Raw genomic sequence first — 20,216 nt, forward strand, 5'->3', positions numbered from 1 at the left:
TCTGGGCCTGGGTGCACCTCCTCTGGGTCCTACGGGGGTCCCGGGGGGGGTGACCCCATCCCTGCTCAGAAAATTGGAAGCAAAGAAATTGTTAAATAGGTTAGCTTTGCTGTCTGGTGTAACAACCAAGTTTCTTAGTGTGTCCTGCAGAGGCCCCATGTTACCCAGTACCTTCTTTTTACCCCCTATGTATTTAAAAAAGGACTTCTTGTTGTCCTTGATCTGGGTAGCCAGTCCCAGTCCCATCTCCGCCTTGGCCTTCCTGACTGTCCCCCGAGCAACCGAGGTATAGTCCTTCCTGGTGATGGCCCCTCCCTTCCATTGGCTAGGAGACGTTCCCGTATGCTTTTGGTGAGCCATGGGGGCCTTTGCGCCGTCTTGTCCCCTTTGATCTGTGTTGGGATTACCTCCCTTTGGGCTTGGAGGATCGTCTCCTTAAGGAAGACTTCACTCTTCTTGGACTCCCAACTCTCCTCTGGGACCTCAGTGTCTCCCCGACTAGTCTCCTTACCTCATTGAAATTCTTTCTAGGATCAGCAGGATTTGAGTCCTGTGAGCTGATCCAACATCTCTTACTAGAAGTGTGTGTCTAAGTTCAGAAGGAAGCAGTTGGGGTGTTGTCTGGTTGCAGTTTAGATGTGCTGTGTAGTAGGAGGTGGCGGACACTTGGCCTGTTGGTTTTATCAGGGTTATTTCTTTTTTTGCAATTTGAAGGTGGAGTCTCAATCCACCAGCTTTGCCCCCTGGCCTAGAGGGCTTCTGTCTGCTAATCTACACAAGATCTGGCAGAGAACAATGCAAACATGAGACTGGCATCTGCCCAACAGCAACTGAAATTTGACTTGTGTCAATAAAAACTGCAACCCTGGGACCTTTTCAGCTTTGTGCCTGCCAGAAGACACCACGGCAGGCTGCAAAAGCTCTTTATTCACTTCCTCAAACACTGCAAGTGAGCTTCTGATTCCATTTCTTTATTGCTTGTAGAGTCAACAACATCGGGCTATAAATAAAACATCCAGGTACAAATTCTCTGCAACGCTTGTTTTATCCAGTTAGGCAATACCTCAGCCTTAGGCTACTCTAGAGTAAAAGCACCTGTGAGAACTGGGTATCTCTTCACAGGCATCTTATCTCTGCAGGTGTGAGCCTGTCCTAGCATAAGAGAGACTTTGGACTTGTTTTCTTGCTACTGAGGCTTTCTGTCCTACACAACTTCCACTATTGCACATTGAATCTCTGAATTTTTATAGGAACCTTCCACCCTCGGGGGCTCGGGCAGCAGAAAGGACAAACTAGACCTGACAACTGGATTTCAACCTGTTTTTAAATGGGTTGCATCTGCTTTTCTCCTTTGCACTCAGTGGGGGAGGTCCTTATCTTAATACTTTCTCTCCAAGGGGAGGCTTCTTTCCTAAAGGAGGATTTGGCGGGGGTGGGCAATGCTCTTTAGTAAATAGGTGGGGATTTAATTTCTGATAGTGGTAGGAAATTGCTCTGATTTATCACTGTGTTGGGGCCTACAGCAGCTTGCAAGAGCCTCAGCTCAGCTCTGTACACTAAAGCAGCATGTCAGTGCTGTGCCGTCATGGAGCCAGCCTTCAAGCAGGGTGCTGTCAGCTCCTCTTAAGGGTGATGTACAATATTAGCACTGTGTCAATGTGCAAGCATCTATACAACTCACAAGGTAAACCCAGAGATTTCAAATAGGAATTTATAGTGGCAAAAGTATTCTGACCTGCTGTGCTGTTTCTGACTTCTTTGCTACAGACTAATTGCTTAACTATTTCCCCTACCCCATCGTCGACAAGTGAGTGAAAACTAAGCGCTGGTGTTTTCTGGGGGGGCGGGGGGTCTTAAAGGTTGAGAACCATTAGCTTAAATGCTGGGGCAATGGGGCAGGCATTCTCTCTAGTTCTGGTATCTTAATAACTAGGGGAGATAACATTTCAGCAGCAGTCTCTGGCCTTAATGGAGGCCAAGGAGTGTCGTACACAGAATAAATAGCCTGACAAGGCTGTAGCGAAGATGAATCTCTAGCAATCACAAGCCTAACCTGCATGCAAGGGGAGGAGAAGCTTATGTATAGAATCCAAGGTGAGCAATAAGGTTGCTGATCTAGAAGAGGTCAGCTATTGAGGTGTCCCAGAGCTCAGTCCCTTCTGGTCCTTGCAAGCCCCTCAACCTGTTGCAGCTGGCAGGGAGTGGCATAGGGAGCCAACTAATCATGAGGGTTGATCTGCAACAAGGGGAAGAAAGAAGAGATGATCAGCTGGCCCAATGCAAAGCCTCTGCTAAGGCCTAAGAGTAAGAGATGTGGCTGTGTGCGCACCCTTGGGATCCGTGCAAAGCCACAGGCTAGGCTAGCACCAGTAATTCCCTGGTGGTCACTGTGTCATCACCGCCAGTAGAAAAGTGGGACTCGGACATCAACCGGTGTTCAACTATTGGAAACCATTCTTTTGTGTGCACTTGAAACCTTGTCTACCTGAATATTTACAGTTTTACAAACTTGGCTTTTCCTTTCTTCCCACCTTGGGTTTTGCCACAGCAATGAGAAAAGGACATGGAATAGACTGGGGGTTGGACTGGATAACCTTCTGAGGTCCCTTCCAACCCTAGGGGTTCATGGATGGACTAGGGGCTTCTTATTTCCCTCTTTTTAGCAACCTTAAAAAAATAAAGAAATCAGGTTTTAGTTGGAGTTAAGGTTTGCTATTTTTTTTTTAGGAAGGGAAGCTTGTGGCTGACTCCAATAGCTTCCCAATAATTGGGGAGCTTAGAGTCTCTTCTACCACAGTACCTGAGCACCTTGTGGTCTCCATGGCTTTTACCTGGAAACTGTGATGCAGGGCTGTGCTCTGACCCTATCTGCAGAAAAAAGCATGCTAAGGCTCAGGGGGAGAGTGGCACCCAGGTTCTCAAATCTATTAGGCCCCTGATTCAATGTGCCTGAGGATCTAGGTCCGTGTACCTTGTGCAAGATCTCTGCCCATCCCCAGGAGGCATGATAGAGTACAGGATTGAGTGCATGTCTCCCAGGTCCTAAACCATTGCCCTAAACAGCTGAGGTCATGCAAAACTCATTTATTAGTATACTGCGCATACATCTCTCCCTCTTCCTATCAGTCCTGGGATGTAAGGTCCTTTAATCCTTCAAAGCAGGCGTTGTTAACAGCTGCTGTCTGGCAACGACAAGGGCCCATTAGCAGGAATTATGATCTCTGCTCTGCTACTGCTTCACGCTCTGATCCTGGGCAAAGCATTTCTGGGGCAGGTGCTCTGACATGGGTCCAAGTCTTCAGGAAGCACAGAGGATCCCCCATGCCCACAGATATTGAGCAGTTTTTGGAAATGGAGCCTCATGTCTTGGCTTGGACCCCCAACCAGAAGTACCCAAAATAAGGTATCTCTTGCAGGCTGTGGCTTTCCTGTTAGCTCAGCCTGGCATCTCTCTTGCCTGTCCTATGGGGCAGTCTACCTGGGCATTCAGAGAGCACCTCTGTACCTAGGAATTGAGACCACACCCCTGGCACCCCGAACAGGGTACTGTTAGCCAGGGGGACGTATCCTGCCTTTACTGGAAAGTTTGCAGGGAAAACTCACCCCCAGGGAGGTTTTAACTGCTGAGAGCTTGAAGACGACGCGTCTCCAATCTTCTGGGCAGATGGCTTTCAGTTCCCCCTGGCTCATCTCTAGCAGCTGGCGTCCTGTCAGCACACCCAGGGACTTCACCGTGCTGTGGCAGAGAGCAAGGTGAGGGTTAGTGGCCCCCACAGGAGGGGAAGAAGAGGGGAACAGACAGTATTGGGAAGGATGCTATCACTTCTTCAGCCCCAGCTATCAATGACACTCCTGAAAGGAGAGTGTGTGGCCTCTCTGTTCTTGCAACAAAAGATACGTGCAGGCCCGTCTGCCTCTGGGGAAATGCAGCTGGACAAACAACATGTATGAGAGAGTGGGAACAGCTGCTAGGATGGATCAGCTGAGGCCAGCGATCCGGGACTGATATAGGCTGGAAACCCTAACTGGTGCCACGCTCAGTTCAGCTTGAGGGACACTGGCAATATTTGGGCTTGGGATGACCAGCTGTGCTTCAAGGAGGTAAGGGTGAGGATTGCAGTTTGTCCTATGCTGCAGGTGGGGGTGGGGGGGAAAGAGCTGTATTTTGCTCCTGGGACTGACTAGCTCCTCTGGCTGCAAACTCCCTGTCCCAATGGCTCTTTGCTCAGGTGGGGAAAGATGGGGATATCCTTTTGGCAAAAAACAGGTTCAGGAGGATTGCAACATCTCCCATGCTAGTTCTTCTGCTGGGCTGGGAATGAGGGGGGTATAGAAGGGATATTAGAAAAGGGAGCAAAACTATTTTGAAAAAGCCCAAAGAATCCCAGCTCTTACAACTGCCAAAACCATATTTCATTTGTCAAATGAAATGACTTTCTGTTTCCAAATTCCTTTCAGTGTTGCTGCAGTTCACAGAAGTGGTGAGAAACGAAACTAAGCTTGGCTGCAGCCTGGAGCAGCAGTTTGCATTTCTTTATTTTCACTGCTGTTCCATGTTCTCAGTTTTCAGCGCTGCCGCTGAACTGGAACGTCAGCTCTTTGCGTGGGCCCTGCTCCAGGCCTGACCCCTTGGTGCATGTGATGAGGAAGCTGCCTGCAGAGCTGGTGCATTTGCTGAACTGGGGCTCCAGGAGTTAGTGGGCATGAGATGAACTGGCAGCTTCAGGATTGATGCTGGTGTGGGAAGAGGGATAGAGTTGGGGGGGAGCCTGTGGCAGCCAGACAAGTATTGTCCCTCACTAGGGGACAGGGCAAAAATGGCTTGTGGCTTTCAGCTTTTACCGTACACTTGCAAAGGCCTCTTAAGCCCAGTCTCTTTCTTTTTTAAGGGTGCCTCTGTTTCTCCCCCCAGCAGGGCCTTAACAACGAGGTTCTAGCATTTAGGGATGGAGCCCACTTACATCCTGGAGAAGCCCTTGTCCTTCAGCCACTCTGTCACCTCTGCTGCTGTAGAGTTCAGCCTCAGGCTGGGGGGCTGTCGTGGACCCTGGATCCAAAAGAGAGGAAGGCATGGAGAGATCTCATGGTAAACACCGGAGCAAGCTAAACCACTGTCTCTGACGGGCAAAGGCAGATGCTACCCTCTGCTGTGCCCCCCACAGTGACTGCAGGTATAAGAGCTCTTTCTGTGTTAGTGGTCCCAGGACAGGATCCTTTATGCCAAGTTAGGTGTGTGCTGGGCAAAGGATGCACATGCTTGGCTTATAGGGAGGTTGTTCTCAAGCCTTCATCTCCCCCGTCAAAGCTCAAGAGCGAGGGCCTAGGTCTGGCAATGCAGTGCAGTGCTGTGCTGGAGCAAGAGGGTCCCACCTGATTCATGCCATTCTCTACAGATGGTTCCTGATCTGCGGGAGCCAGGATGTTACTGGGGATGTAGCCTCTCTCACCAGTGCTGTTTTGAACAAGCCACCACTTCTTCCGCTGGTCCAGCACCTGAGTCAAGGGACACGGGGCAGTCAAAATCAGTCTGCATGATCCCTGGCAGCAAGTGAGTGAAAGCTACTGTGCCCTGTTACCAGAGACAGGGGATTGTGCTCCTGGGAGCATGTTCACTGCACCTGACCCCCTTCCCCTGCCCAGAACAGAGACCTTCATTTAGTGCAAGGCCTAGCACATAATGCATCAGCCTGTGGGGTCCTCGCATCCAGCCAACCTTTCCCGTGATTGCAGCCATAGGACAGGAGTGTCACTTCCTTCCTACTCTGCCTGGGCATCTGTGCTATTCTTGTGAGACCCAAACATGCATCATTAGTGAACAGGTGCTGCTGGGTGTCCTATCAGTAGGGTGACCATATGTCCTGTTTTAGCCGAGACAGTCCTGGATTTCAGAAGCTGGTCCTGGCTGGCTGTTAGGAATTATAAAGCGTGTCTCAAACACAGGGGCATGAGGCACAGTCTGGCCAGGAATCAGAATGGCACAGAGCTGCTTGCAGGTGTGGGGTGGCAATGCCCTGGATTTCTGTATGGTCAGCCTGCCTGCCTGATTAAAATCCAGCTCCACTCCTGGACCCTGTGCCCACTGGCAAGAGCAAATCCTTTACTGGCAATACTTGTTCTGCTCATGTGCATGCCTATTACTTCTTGATAGGCAGCAATCTTGGGTCATTAGTCCAAGTATCATAGTGCTTTTGACAGCCTGCCCATTTTGTGGTCTCCATTTGCTGTGACATACTAGTTGCCACCCTGCCTCCCTGACTATAAGGAGCACCATGAAGGTGCACAGTGCCTCGCAGAGTGAGCACAGGGACAAGCGCATCGCCAGGCACCTGTGCTTCAGCTGTTGAGGTTTTGGCTCTGGCTGTGACAGTTTCTTGGTGCCTTACCTCCAGCATGTCTCCCTTCCTCACTGACAGCTCCTTGTGGTTCCTGGCCTGGAATTCGTACATGGCTTGCATGAGCTCAGGTCTGGAAGGAGACCACAGCTGGAGTTAATCAGAGAACTGATCCATGGCTTTCTCTGGCTTTCTAGATCCCTAGTGAACCAGCTAGGAGAGCCAGCAGCTCCAAATCTGTGTGGACTGGAATGCTGCTCATTTCAAAGGAGTCTCTCCAGTTTTGCATGCATCTGTCCTGCTATTGGTGTCCCCAAAGGGTTTTATTCAGATGCATCTTTGGGTGCTGAGTACCTCCTGTGCCCTTGTGGGGATGGAGGGGGGTGCTCCCATCACAGCAGGTGCTTGCCAGGCCCAGTGCTGGTTACTCCTGGGAGAACGGTTGATTGGCCACCCTGAAAGGTTCATGGGGGAAGTGCAAACATCTGGGGCTGCCCAAACCAGTGCCACAGACACAGGGGGGAGCAGCAGGCTGGCATGAGCCCATGGGCCGCAGTGGGGCCAGGCAAGGTAACCCGCTCTTAGTGTGCATGGAAGTTGAGCAGCTTTATTGTTCATCCATTAAGGCAATTCTCCTGTGTCCAGCAGGTTGGACTTTGCCAAGAAGCTCCTCCTCACCTCTCACATGCTATCTCCCCTCTCCTGCCCTGACACAGCATGTAGTGCTGGGCCCCAGGGCAGATAGAGGCCCCTGCCTTCATTGCCTTTCCTGTGCTGCAGCAGGCTGGGCCCTGCATGTCCAACCACAGAGGCTCTGTACAGGTTGCCCCTGCCCCTGGAGGCATATTGCTTTCTGCTCTGCAGCAGATACTCCAGCCCATGTGCACCGGCATACGTGTGTAGTGCATGCAGATGAACACTTGGAGGAAAGGGGATTTAGGGAACCAGGGATGTGTGTAGTCCCAGTATATTCCAATGGTCCCAGGGTGTGGGTGGCCCCAGTATATTCCAAGCCAAGTGTTCTCTGCCTTTCTCTATCCAGGGCCCTGCCCTGCTTCTATTCATTCGTGCATGCTGCTGTTCACAGGATTCACATCCCCACAGGGCACAGAAAATCCCTTTATCAGGTTACTAGCAGTCCCACGGTGGGGACAGGCACATGTACCTGATTGAGTAGTAGCCCTCGCTGTCTTCAGGCTGCTGCAAGGAGAGAGAACACACATGCTTTAGCTGCATACAAGGATGCATCTGGAAAACTGCTGGTGCAGTGAAAATGCTTCCCAGCACCAGAGATGTCACATGCAGACAACACAGAGCAGGTATGAGCCCCGTGTCTTCTGCTGGGGAAGTACAAGCCTGCAGCTCTGAGCTACAGAAGAGTCTTGCCTAGCTGTTAGCTGGGGGCAGCAGTATCCAGGCATGCAGCACAGTACAGTGCAGCAGGCGCTGGGGTGCAAGTGCATCATATATATTCAATACATCCTTGGGGAGCGCAGCCCTTCCCCAGAGACTCAGCACATGTCTATACCATTTCCACGGTCCTCCTGAGTGTGCTGCCAGGAAAGAGAGCCCCTCACTCACTCCTGCTGTCAGCATCGGACCTGAAAACAAGGCAGGGAAGTCCTTGCTCCCAAGCATGGTGGAGATGGCACGCTCAAGAGTCAGGCGGTTGGGGGATGCCTGCAGGGTGGCGATGCTGCCTCCTTTCTGGACCATAGGGGCACTCGAGCTCTGTGCAGACATACCTTCCCTGCTAGGTCACAGCCTGTCATTGGCCTACTGCTTGTGCTGGAGAGAAGCAGAGGACCAACATCAGGGCATCCAAGAGAGATCAAGGAATTGAGTCAGCAAACTCACCTGCGCCATAGGGGTGGGGCTCTCCCGTGCTGGCAAGGGAGGCACCCACTCATCTGAGAAGGTGGGGAGGTAGGTAGGCACTGACTGTCCATTGGGGTACTCTGCCCTGTTGGGGGAAGAAGAGAGCAGGTGCCACCTTCCTTCAAATATTCATCCCAAATGGAGATGCACAGTGAGCAGGAGCCAGGCTCGCTGAGCATAGCACACAGGGTCTCCCCGAAGAGCAGGGAGACCCACGGGAAAGTCAAGTCCAGCGAAAGCATCTTGGGATAAAGGCAAGTTCTAGCTCTGCTGTCCGAGTGGGCCTGGGGAGCTCAGCAAGTAACAGGCAGTCTCTGTTTCTCCTCGGAGGGTTTGGGTTCAAACCCAGCTCTAGCTGGCACCCTTGAGCTGGGTGGGATTTACCAGAATGCCCATAACAGCCGATCCTTCTGCAGCAGGATACTGAGCAGAAGTGGGCCGTTTGTCTCAAAAGAAACATGGAAAAAGAACAGCGCATTCAAATTGGGTCAGAATATGTTTCCCACTACACTTTGCTACATGGGATGTTTGTGTTTTGCTTCAAAATGACATCCCATTTGGGTTTGCTCTGGTTTCATATTCTAGAATATGCAGCAATAACAGTCAGAAGTGGAGGAAAGCTTTTTGATGGCATGGACATGGGCCCCAAACAACTTTTGATGGAATTGGGGTTTCAGGGAACTGGACAATGCTTTGAATCAGCATGGAAGAAGTCTGAACTGGCAGCATTCACCCTGTGGTGGAAACACCCATCCCCACAGCTCTGGTTGAAACATGTTCTGCCTTGCGTTCGGTGTTCGCTTGGAATAAGCCGATGGCCCCAAGGTCAGTGCCTTGTCACAGAAGTTGTCATCGCGCTTGCCCTCCTGCCTTGTTGGCAGCCACATTGGACAGCTCAAGGAGCGAATGGGAAATGGATGCCAAGTACCTATCCCAGCCACAGCCAAGGAAGTTCACAGGGTGGGGAGCTCACTTTGCTGTTGCCTGTGGACTTCAACATTAAAATCTCCTTTGCATTGGAGGAGGAGGCTGCCTTGGACTGGAGTGGGAGTTACAGCTCTATCCTTGCTCACAGCCCTATCAGGGACAGCAACACCCATGGGACACAGGTTTAATCTGGCTGCTCCTTTCCCTGCCTGCCACTCCATCCTGTCCCACTGTTTGGCAAAGCTGAGCCCCTGATCACCAAGCTCTAGGCCCCCCACCTCGTCAGGGTCCAAGCCGTTCCAAGCATCTTCCAGGTGGCATGATCGTCTCCCTCCAAATTCTCTTCCAGCAGGTCAATGGCTTCCTTGGTCAGCAGAGGCGAGATAGTGGAGGATGCCATGTCAGACCAGGGGCAACTGGATATAGTCTAAATGTGGAGAAGACAGGGAGGAAAAAGTTGGTTCAGCTCAATATCACCATCTCCTGCTGCTCTCTCCTCCTGCATGATTATGTTGTTCACTGAAGGAGCTACTGGTCCCCTGGGCTGGGTCTTGGGTGCCCTGTCCCACACTGTGATGAGGGTATAGGATGCAGCATGTGCTAATGATGGGGCTTTGCAGGACCAAGGAGACAAGCCTAGGGGACAGCAGGACCCTGCCTTTGGGTGGTTTTGTACCAGGGACAGTGCTGCTAGTCTTTCTGTGCCAGTCTGGGGAGACTTGACCTCTGGGATCAGCAGGTGCTCTGGATGCTCTTCATTGCATTCAGCAAGCTGGACGCAGCTCCACTGAAGCCAATGAGCTTGGCACCAGTCACAGGCCTGCCCTGCTCTCAGATCCCCACAGAGAACAGCCTATACTAGGAATGCTGCTGCTAGGAGGAGACCAAAGCATGTCCCTGGTGTTCTGCAGCCTGCCCACAGCTCAGATCCTCACAAACTTTCACCTCCCAGAAAAGCACCCTGCTGACGAGAAGCTCCCCACACTCACAAAGGACAGGATGGAGAAAAGGAGCTGGAGCAGTTCCGGGGCATTCGGCTCCTGCAAAATAGGCTTCAGCTTCCCCTGGATATGAAGAAAAATTGAAAAGCAAAGGTAGTACTTAGTGGTGGTCTTGGCCTTCCCCTCCCCGCAAGGCATAGCTTGGCTCTTGTGGAGGCTAGTGCATGAAGCAGAGATGGTGCAAACCTCCCTGCTGCTGGGGCTCTGCAACAAGCATGCCTGACTGCCAGGGCAAGGTGTCATTGGTCTCAGATCCCTGCAGAGGACCCTGCTTGCTCTGTAGAAGGGAGGGTCTAGCCCTGAGCTGGCAGAAGCCCCAGGGCACCGTCATGGCTTAGGCACCCCCTGCCTGCACTAAGGGCCAGACAAGGGCACATAAAGTGGCATTAGCCACATGTTGCTAGTGACTTAAAGCACTAGCAAATGGAGCTCATGGGGACGGCAGTACAAGATCAGGCCTGGCTGGTCCATCAGCCCTCCTTCTGCCTGCAGTAGAGCAGAGCACAGTGCTGTTTGCCTGGTAACCGCTGCCAGAAATGCCTCCCTAGTTTCTGTGCTGGGCCCTGGCAGTGGTCTTGGTCCCATGGCACTGCTAGGAAGCTGTGGTTTTATTATGCTGAACCCGCCTTGTTGCGCTCATTAAGCAGATCCCCTGCAGCACCTGCGCCCCTGGAATGGGACACACGGGACTGACTAACTGAGCTTGTAGGAACTCTTCTACAGGCTTTTATACTGCACTCCTCTCCATGTGGCCCCCGTTGGACTGGTGCCCTCTGCTAACTGGGTCAGGCTGTGCCAGGGCTGTGTCTGCAGACACACAATGGGCTCTGTGTCCTGCTGCCGGGGGGGTCTCTATGCTAGGGGCTGGAGCAGAGGGGGAGGGCTCCTGGCCTGCCTCCCCGCCAGACCTACCAGGAGGTTACAGGCATATTTGATCTTCCGGAAGCAGGCCTGGTACTCGAGCTCCGGGAGCAGCACTGCAGGGACAGAGAGAGGACAGACTGGATGGAGCCCTCTGCCGGGGTGCTGGGCTCTGGTACCCCCGTCCCCAATGCTGCAGTGCACGACTGACAGACATGGACGCAGTTTGGCTTCCCCACCCTACCAGCTCCCCCTGTGCATAGCTCCTGTTTAAGAGATGGAGCCCGTCTGTCTTCCCATGCATCCACTGCCTCCTTGGTGTCTCAGCCCAGATCTCTGAGGCTGCCACTCTCCCTCCCCTCCTCCTCCCAGCAGCTGAGATCAGCAGGTAGCTCTGGGCATGGCTCTGGAGACAGCAGAGGGGTTGAGGCTGGACACCTGGCATTGATGACTGCAAGCCTGAGCAGCCCAGACCCTGCAGGGCATATCTGAGGTTAATGCTTGGCCTGAGTTCTTGCCCACTAATCCCTGCAGAGCCTTCCCTCTCCTGTCTCCTGGCCTCCTCTCACCTCCTTTTTGCTTGCCTTTCTTCTTTGCCATCTTCTTCTTGGTGTTCAATGAACCACTTGCCTCCTTCACCTTCCCCACGAACAGCTCGATGTCGTTCAGCACGTGGTTCAGAATCTCCTGCAGGCACAGACCCACCCGCCGCATAAGGGGCCTCCAGCCAGGAGATGCCATCTGCCCTTCCCAGCCCTGAGCTCTGGGATCCTGCCAGGGCATAGGGGCCGGGGCAAAGTCTGTCCCCAGCACCCTAGGGTCTATCAGCTGAAGACCAGCCCAGGGACTATGTAGTGGTTGATGCTGCTGCCAAGCTGCAAACCTCTAGGGTCAGCTCAGCCCTTCTCCTGATGGTTCCTCCTATTAAGGGTGGCCTCTTGGGGCCTGCCAGGACACCCCTGAAATCTGCTTTCACCTGGGGTCCAAGCCAGTGCCACAGACCTTGAGGTTCAGAAGCAGTCTGACTTTTTGGTGTATCTCAGACCCAAACCAGAATGAGCTCTGACCCACTGCTCCCACCCTGGGGAACTCCTTCAGAGACCCCTTGGGCACTGAGGGCCCATACAAGGCTGCTGCCAGCACCGCAGTGTGGTGGGGGAGAGAGGGCAGGGCACTTACAGAATCTCTGTCCAAGTCCTGCGATTTCTGTCTTCTGTCATCCATCCATTCTGGCTGGTCTCTCTGCTTTGGGTAGTAATGCTGGTCAAGTGCAGGTGCTACAATGCCACGTATAAGGAGATACTCAACCTGAGACCCAGTTGCAGGTAGTCAACAATTAAGAGCCTGCCTGGCTGGGAGGCTGGGATCCAGTTGCAAGTGGTGATGAGGGAATGAGTGAGGAGCTACAAAGGGACTTAAAAGCTTCAGGAGTAGAGTGCAAAGGGGGAGGGAAGGTTTCTTAGGGTCTGGTTCTTGGGGTTTTTGTAGGGGTAGGTTTTTCCTTATGGAAAACAAATGGCCTGGAAACCCAGAACATAGGGTGGACTGGCCTTGAGAAGGAGGAAGCTGGGTGAGTGATCTACTTATACTGGGGATCTGTGGCCTATTACAATGGTGCTGAGCTAAGCAGGGGATCACAGTGGGAGCTTGCATCTGCTCCTGATGTGCTGTTACTGTCTCATCCTTCCTTATACTACCTCCCCATCCTGCTGGAGCCTCTCCCAGCATTTTCCGAAACCTCCTGAGTTTCATGGGGACCCTGCCCCAATTTCCTAGTTATGGAGAAGGAAAGGAGACAGACTCTGGGAAGTGACTTGCCTGCGCTGATGCAGCAACACAGTGGCCAGGCTGGGAATAGGACCCAAGAGTCCAGAGTCCAACCTGTGCTGCCTACCACCTGTAAGCCAGTCCTTCTCCCTCCACAGTACCTCATGCTGTTTCCCTTGGCCTGTGTACCCTGACCTCCCTCTCCTGCCTGTATTAATTGCTGACTCCCTACTTGGCATGCATGGGGCTAACTCCCCTGGTGTGCAGGCCCATTTACCAAAGTCCATGGAGGGTGGGGAATACCATGGGGACTCCTGGTCTTTGCCACCCACCTGGTTGGGGGGGACCAAAAGAGTCCTGGATGCCGTGGATGGGTCTCTGCTGGGACAGCATGGTCTCCAAGCTGTTCCTGGGGAAAGGCAACAAGGGAATGAGCTTGTGGCTGGCTTTCTCGGACCACTGCTCTGCAGAGGGGTGAGAGAATAAACCCTGCTCTCTGGGGGAGGAGTTTTCCTCCAAGAGGAAGGGAAGACCCAGGGGGAGGACATGGTCCCACCACCACCACCTTGGGACCGGGTTAGGGGAATGGATCCCACCTCCAAAGAGTGTTTGGGACTCCCCAGTGGACGGAAGGACCAGAGGTTGCCCTTTGGACCTGGGTCATGGTCACATCCAATGTGGTCCTTGCCAAGTGGGGAACATGTGCTGGGACTTTACGTGGGTTCCTCCCTGGAAAACCAGGGTGGGGGTGAAAGGGTGTTAAATGCCTTGCTGGGGATCTGGGGGTGGGTGCCTGGAATAAGCCTGGGAGTGCCCCCATGGGAGGCAAGCTAGGGGGGTCTGTCACCTCCTGGTATCCCCTGGAGGCAGGCGCTCTATGCCATTACCTCAGCATGTGCTGGCTCTCCAGTTCACTCTTCCACTCCTTGACGGCCTTCTCCAGGTTGGTTTTCATCAGCTCGGCCTGATGGGATGGGAAGAGCAGCAGGGCAGAGCCATGAGTCCCCAAGCATGGCACAATCCCTTGCCCTCAGCTGGCACTGTGCAGCCCCTAGGGACCTCCTACCAGCTGGGAGAGACCCTATGGCTTCCTGCTCCAGGACTGTCAATCCCTGCCACTGGGTCCCTATGAGAGACTCTCCTGGCAGTTGTGGGGCACTGACACGCAGTCCTGACTCCATCTGGTAGATGGCAACTCACCCCTTGGTCTAACCCCACCCCAGCAAATCTCTCAGTCCCCCTGGGGTTCCCTTAGCTGTTGCCCTCCCCCAGAGGTGGCACAGGGTGGCAGTGCCCATGCAGCTCACCCCACTCTGTGTGCATTGGAAGAGGAGGATGCTGATCCCTTGGCGGTTCCTGTCCTGCATGGTGATGGCCAGGACGGAGTCGTAGGTGCAGCTGTCCAGGACGGCCGTGCATCTCAGGATGCTCTCCAGGGGGAAGCTCTCCAGCTCTTCCTGCAAGGGTCCCGCCAGCAGGAGGGGAGAAGTCAGCAGCACAGTGGGGATCTCTGCTCTGCTCCAGGCTGGGAGCCTGGTGTCCCTCCCAGGTGGCAGACATCAGGACACATGGGGGGGAAGGAAAAGGGCTATGTTTGCTCCCTGCCCCCAAGTGAGCAGTGGCTCAGTGGGAGAAGAGGTGCAGGATTAGGAAGGGAAAACATATTTAGCCTAAGTACTACTTGCCATCAGCAGCCTGGAGCTGCACTAATGGTGGTGGCAGTGAAAGAAAACTACCAGCTAAACTGCTAGGGAGACAGCCCAGGCAGAGGGGTTTGCTGCTCAGGCTACGGCTGCCGTCTGCAGAAGGTGCGAGAGGCAGATATCCGGTGCACAGAAACTCCAAGTGGCCCGGCAGGGCTGGGGGTGCTGTTCCTGCCTCAAACACTGGCTGTGTCTGAAAAACCAGCTGTGTGTGATGGAGGAAATGGCCTGTGGCTGAGGCACAGTGGGTGGGAGAGTTCGGCAGCCAGCTGACACGGGCAGTTAGCTCAGGGCTGTGAGGGGTGTTGGGCTGCTTTGGGGGAAGCCTGTTCATGTGATGAACTGGGAAACAAAGCTAAGTTGCAAGAGAGGCTCCCATGTCCTGGTCTGGGGTAAACTGAGGCATGAGGTGGGGGGAGGGGAGAGCCTGATGGGGAGGAAGGAGGCCTGCATGCACCTTGCTCTCAATGTCGCTCAGCAGCAGCTCATGGTCCTTCACCTCCAGGATCATGTCCTGTCCCCAGACCCGGCCCTGCGCCTCCAGCATCTTCAGCCGCATAATGCAGTCATCCACGTCGCGGATGTTCTTGGAGTCCACGTGGAGTGTGAGGAGGTGCTGGGGACCCAAAGCACAGCACCCAATGACCTTTCTGGGTCCCCCTGCCCCAGCATGCCAGCTCTGTGACCCCAGAGGGCAGCCAAGGGCTGGGCTGGGGCACGCCACACCATCCACGGGCTATTCAGAGGGAGGTAGCATTGTGGCATGAGGTATGTAGCATGAGGCTGGGCTCAGCCCCGGGCAGCCTCTGCCTGTGCAGCAGGGGAAGAGGGTGCTTGGGCTTTGCTAACCTCAACATGGTGCCGGAGGTCCCATTGCTGCTTCAGCACAGTGAGAGCGTAGTCCTTGCGCTGGTCTGTGGAGGGGGAAGGGAGGTGTGAAAGTTGGGGGTGCAGGGGCTGTGAAGGCAGGTGGAGGAGGGGAGGGGAGGGCTGCTCTTACGGTAGATGGCTTTGCTGCTGGGCCTGGACATGCTGTTGGACCTGTTGAGGTCAGGGCTGCCACGGCCAAGCTTGCTGTGGGGAAGAGACAGGCAGACAAATTGGTAGACATGTGGCTCAGGACCTCTGTCTGGTGGCTCAGGAACCTACTTCCCCATCCCTCCGTTCTTCCTGCCTGGCACTGGTATGCATCAGCTGGGTGGACAGCTTGCTTTGAACCCTTGGGAGGGGGCACCCCTTTCAGAAGGGGAGGAGAAGTGGGAGCATGGACAAGGAGTGTATGGGTGACCACAGTAGGGGCATCCCAATATCCCCTGGGGGACCCTGAGCCCAAGAGAAACAGGCACTCACTTGGAGAGTGGAGGCTCCGTCCGGCGGCCAAAGAGATCCGTCGTCATCTCGCAGAACAGGCCCTGCCAGTGACCACATCAGAGTATGTGTAGGCCCAGAGTACTTGTACCTCCCGCCCACCCATGCAGTGCACCAGTGGGTGGGTGCATGCATTGCATGCACACATGAAGTGTATGTATAGAGTGCCTGTACATGTTGTACACCCAGCCTGGCCATACATGGAATACCACATACAGTGTGTGTTCTGATGCATGTACCAAGTGGGTGCACATGTAGAGAGTGTGTCCACCATGTGTGCACATAAAGATGTGCCTGTAAACATACTCATACAAAGGAGCTATATGGCCACAAATGTACATGCACTTTCACACACACACTCATGTGCCCAGGGCTCTCACTCACTTTCACAGGGACCTGCCACAGGAGGAAGCAGCAAGGCAGCTGGAGGGATGCAGAGGCCCTGTACTCTCAGGACTGAATGGTGCCAAAAGCAGAGGGATGGGGACCTGGTTTCCCTATCAGAGAAGCCCTGCCTTGTACAGACTCCTTTGCTGTCTCTCCATCACAAGGGGGCTCAGTAATGACCCTCCCTTCTCTGCCCTGTACCCCCCTACCCTACCCTGCCCTGGCACTGCCTGGAAACCCCTGTTGCAGGGAATGGGTGTTTCCGAGGAGTGAGGTTTGAATACCCAGGGACGCACACGGGCTGAATCTCAGGTGTTTAGTGGGGAGCTAGCCAAGCGAGCTGGCTATTTAGCCTTGGCTGCAGGGGCCCAGCTAGACTGGTTCACTCAATTGTTCCCCAGGGCCCTTTCCCATAATGCTGCCCTGGGCTGCTCTCTGGAGCTGGAGGGGGGCACTGCTCAGCCAGCCCTCTAGTCGGTTCAGCCCCTTCCACTTCTCCCAAAACAAAACCACGGGGCCCTGCTCCCCAGTACAGATGCCGTCCCCTGGGGCAAGCGGCAGCAGCTAGAACTCAGCAGAACGCTTACTTTTCTCCATTGAAGGCAGCAGGTTCCTCTTGAATGAAACCTGTGGCTAATGCACATTGCTGCCGCTAAATCATTTCATTCCTCCCCCCAAAATCTCCTTCTCCAACCTGGACTGTTTCCTTTAGACACTGAAATGGAGTATTTCCATCTCTCTGACTGTCATATTGAATGAAATAGTTTGAATGTTTGTAAAGGTTGCCCATTAGCCAGTTTCAGGAAGAAGATAAGATTTATCTCCTTATCTAGTTCATTGTTTTGGGGACTACGTGCAAAAGGTCCTGACTTTGCTTAAAGTCTTAATTTAAATTTCATCTTTTAGAAATCTTTTACAAAGAGAGCAAATATCCTGAATTCCAAGAGATCAAACCCTGAGGCCTTTTGACCAGGTTGGTAAGAAAAGGGCATTTGCAGTGATATGGAAGTTTCCCAAAGGTAATTTAAAATGCTCAACAAAGGTAAAAGAATCTGTTGAGTAAGATCCGAGCCCAAATTTGGGAGCAACCATATATTGAGTAGGAGGAGCCCACTGACGGCAGCTCGCTCAATAAAAACGGTAACTTACTGTCCCAATTTGGAGGTGACTATACTTGTAGAACAACGAAGGAAAAATCTCAAGTATAGCCCGGGTCCAGACTGATCACCTGAACCACCCTCTCCGTGAACACGAATCTCTTAGTTCACGCTGAAGCCGCGGAGCACCTGAAAGGGACTGAAGGAAGGGGACTTAGTCCTATCACTGCTGAAGCCAGCCTATTGAATTGTATTGCTGAGCCCATTTCATTGAACCGTACTACTGAGGCCAACCCATTAAATCGTACTACTGAGGAATGAAACCATATTTTGGTATTTGGCTTCTTGGAATTCTAGGATTGTAAGTATATTATGAAAATAATAGTATTGATTCAAATTTAACTTTTAGTTGTAATTGTAGTTGTTTTTGTAACTAATTCTTATAGTATTGTTTGGGAAGGAAGTGCATTCGGAGCATTGTTTCTGATATATGTAATTATTGTGTATTTAATGTTTGTGGTGTTTCTTAAAGCTAAGCAGTGTTATGTGCGTAGCAAAGAGTTTTAAAATAAAATTGTGTTGTATAAATTGTGTAATCATTGTGAAATCGTGCAATCAGTTAACTACTCCCCCAGCCAGTGCATCAAAACGAATCAGTAAATTGTGTGGGATTTTCTCTATTCCATAACCCACTAGAGACACTGACCTTAGTTAGAAATGGACTTCAGCTTTTACTTTTAAAAGGCCCCAGAAAGAAAGGAAGCACTTGGGGCTGGTGCTTGTACACGTGATGAGGGTTTAGTCCTTAGGATTTCGTTCTATGCCACCTCAATTGTAACAGTGGGGTTTTATTTTTCTGTGACTGTTATGGTGAGAGGCCCGATTTTTTTTTTTTTCCAACAGAGCTGGCCTGTGACCAGGGGCCAACCTGCTGGGGGCCAAGCATCCCCTGAGCTGTGGGGGTCCCAGTCTCTCCTTCCACATTGGCAGCATCCCCTAAGGCCACCTGGGTGGGCTGCTAGTGGGCCAGGTGCTACCCCAGCTTGGAGGCAGCACGCAGCCTGACCCAACTCTTCCCTATCCTGAGCTGGGGCAGTACCTGGACTGCTAACAGCCTGCCTGGTGGGTGTTGCTGCCATGGAGGGAAGGACTGGGGCCTCCCACAGCTCAGGGGCCGCTTGGCCTGCTGGCAGCTCACACCCTAACCACGGTCAGGCTCTGCCAGGAGGAAAAAAAAAAAAGGATTGGGTTCCTCACTGCTTCTGCCTTCAGTACACACCTGCTGCAGGAAGAAGTGGTGAGGTGCCCAATTTTTTTTCCTGCAGAGTCTGCCCACCCACCCAGCTGGTGGGCAAGCTGACTAATAGTTGCAACACATCACTGCGAACCAAACTGCACCGGGATATAGTTTAGTTTGAAACAATGCAACCTCATTTAAAATCCCCACAACTTTTGCACATGTCCAGTGTGGCACCATTAAGCCACACGCAGTGACATTTTCATCATGTGTACACGGTAACAGCGTCATATGTACAAGCACCCGCGGTAAGCCCAGGGCCCTGTTCCGCCTGCAGCAACACTGGCCTTTGACTTTTCTGAAGCACAAAGAAAAACAACTGTTTGGCCCGTCGCTCCGTTCTCGTCCACGAGATGGTGCCACGTCCCTTTCTCTGCCTGGCTCAGAAGCTGCACCCCTATAGCCCTGTTGCTGCAGTGGAGCAGAGACACCTCCCACGCCAGCTAGCTGGACACTGCGGGCAGTAGAGCAGAGGGTGCCCAGAAACCCATGCAAGTTGGAGAGCCCACCTGTGGCAAGGAGCTGCCACAGCTGCCCTGCCAGCAGTACCCGAGCCAGCTCGTCTGAGGCTGCCAAGGGGATGTTTATGCTCCAACACATAGACTTCCCCTTTGAGATGTGCCAGATCACACCCAGGACCAGATTGCCTGTGTCCCATGTCACCAAGGTCCGGTCTGTGCTTGCACTTTGATCTAGCCTCTGCCCTTCCCTGCTCCATCCCCTTCCACTAACTGGTCCTAGTTGTCAGACAAGCCCCTGGGCTTGGTCCTGCTCTTTCCTAGCTTGCTGCCGCCCTGCAGACACAGCTCGAGAACCAGCACCTGGAAGCTAATGGCGTCACAGCCAATCCTGCCATCTTGAAGATTCAGACTTTCCCTGTTGGGCTTGTGTTACAGAGAAAGGGAGGCAGCACCCCTGGTCTGAGCATGCAGAGGGGATTTTCCCCTTATTAACTGCCTGCTCCATTCCCCGGCAGCTCCTCGCCACTCCCCAGGGCCTGTTCCTGCCATGCCCGAGGGGGAGGCTCTCTCTCAAACCCCTTCCTGGTAGCTGTCACTGAACTGAACTGGCCTGTTGCTTTGTTCCCCTTTCCTCCGTGCTTGGAGCAGGGGCTTTGCCTGCGTTCAGAGGGTACCGTGTGCCTGTTACCTGGCAGCTGGTCAGAGAGGTGGCTCTTCCTGGTTCCCAAGCAGGTGATCACAAGGGCATTCCCTGCAGGTGAGAGTTGGGGCAGGGGCCAGCCGTGGTTGGGAGAGGTCTGGCTCCGATCACAGGCTTTGATGTCCGGAGGCTTACCCTCTCGGTAACTGGACCCGGAGGGAGTGAGTCGCAGGGTAGCAGAGCAGGAAGAGCGAAACTCTGCAGTCTGTCTGGTGCGTGACGCTGGGGCCACACCTATTGGCCTTTGGTCTCTTGTACTTGTGCAGGGAAATCATCAAACCAGCCGGATTCTGCTGACGTGTAGCAGGGCTGACCCAGGCACCATGGTGTAGCCGGAGCTTGAAATCCCTGCCCGGCTCTGCCCACCACTACTAATCTACTGCCCCTGCTCAGTCCTCCTGATGACCACAGTCCTGCCTGGCTCGGTCCTGCCCTCC

At 53.3% G+C, this 20,216-nt stretch overlaps 1 protein-coding gene across 3 annotated transcripts; it reads right to left on the bottom strand.

The window, feature by feature from the left end:
• Positions 1–869: 869 nt before the first annotated feature.
• On the bottom strand, positions 870–20,001 carry EPS8L3 (EPS8 like 3). 3 transcript variants are annotated; one of them, XM_014605473.3, is made up of 20 exons: positions 19,768–20,000; positions 15,820–15,881; positions 15,470–15,543; positions 15,319–15,383; positions 14,927–15,085; positions 14,074–14,223; positions 13,654–13,730; positions 13,099–13,175; positions 12,179–12,276; positions 11,569–11,686; positions 11,051–11,115; positions 10,127–10,201; positions 9,416–9,564; positions 8,190–8,295; positions 7,498–7,532; positions 6,384–6,465; positions 5,371–5,493; positions 4,962–5,047; positions 3,604–3,736; positions 870–2,236 (listed from the first exon to the last, which is right to left on the bottom strand). In XM_014605473.3, the coding sequence occupies exons 2-20, from the start codon at positions 15,864–15,866 to the stop codon at positions 2,219–2,221; spliced, it is 1,737 nt and encodes a 578-aa protein (XP_014460959.1). In that variant the 5' UTR covers positions 15,867–15,881; positions 19,768–20,000; the 3' UTR covers positions 870–2,218. The 3 variants fall into 3 exon arrangements, with proteins under 3 accessions (XP_014460959.1, XP_019348062.1, XP_014460958.1); XM_019492517.2 differs by lacking the exon at positions 870–2,236 and adding an exon at positions 3,070–3,182 and having other exon boundaries at positions 7,498–7,529; positions 19,768–20,001; XM_014605472.3 differs by lacking the exon at positions 870–2,236 and adding an exon at positions 3,070–3,182 and having other exon boundaries at positions 19,768–20,001.
• Positions 20,002–20,216: the final 215 nt, after the last annotated feature.

The sequence above is a fragment of the Alligator mississippiensis genome, chromosome 14, assembly GCF_030867095.1.
Source record: "Alligator mississippiensis isolate rAllMis1 chromosome 14, rAllMis1, whole genome shotgun sequence".
Lineage (NCBI taxonomy): Eukaryota > Metazoa > Chordata > Crocodylia > Alligatoridae > Alligator > Alligator mississippiensis.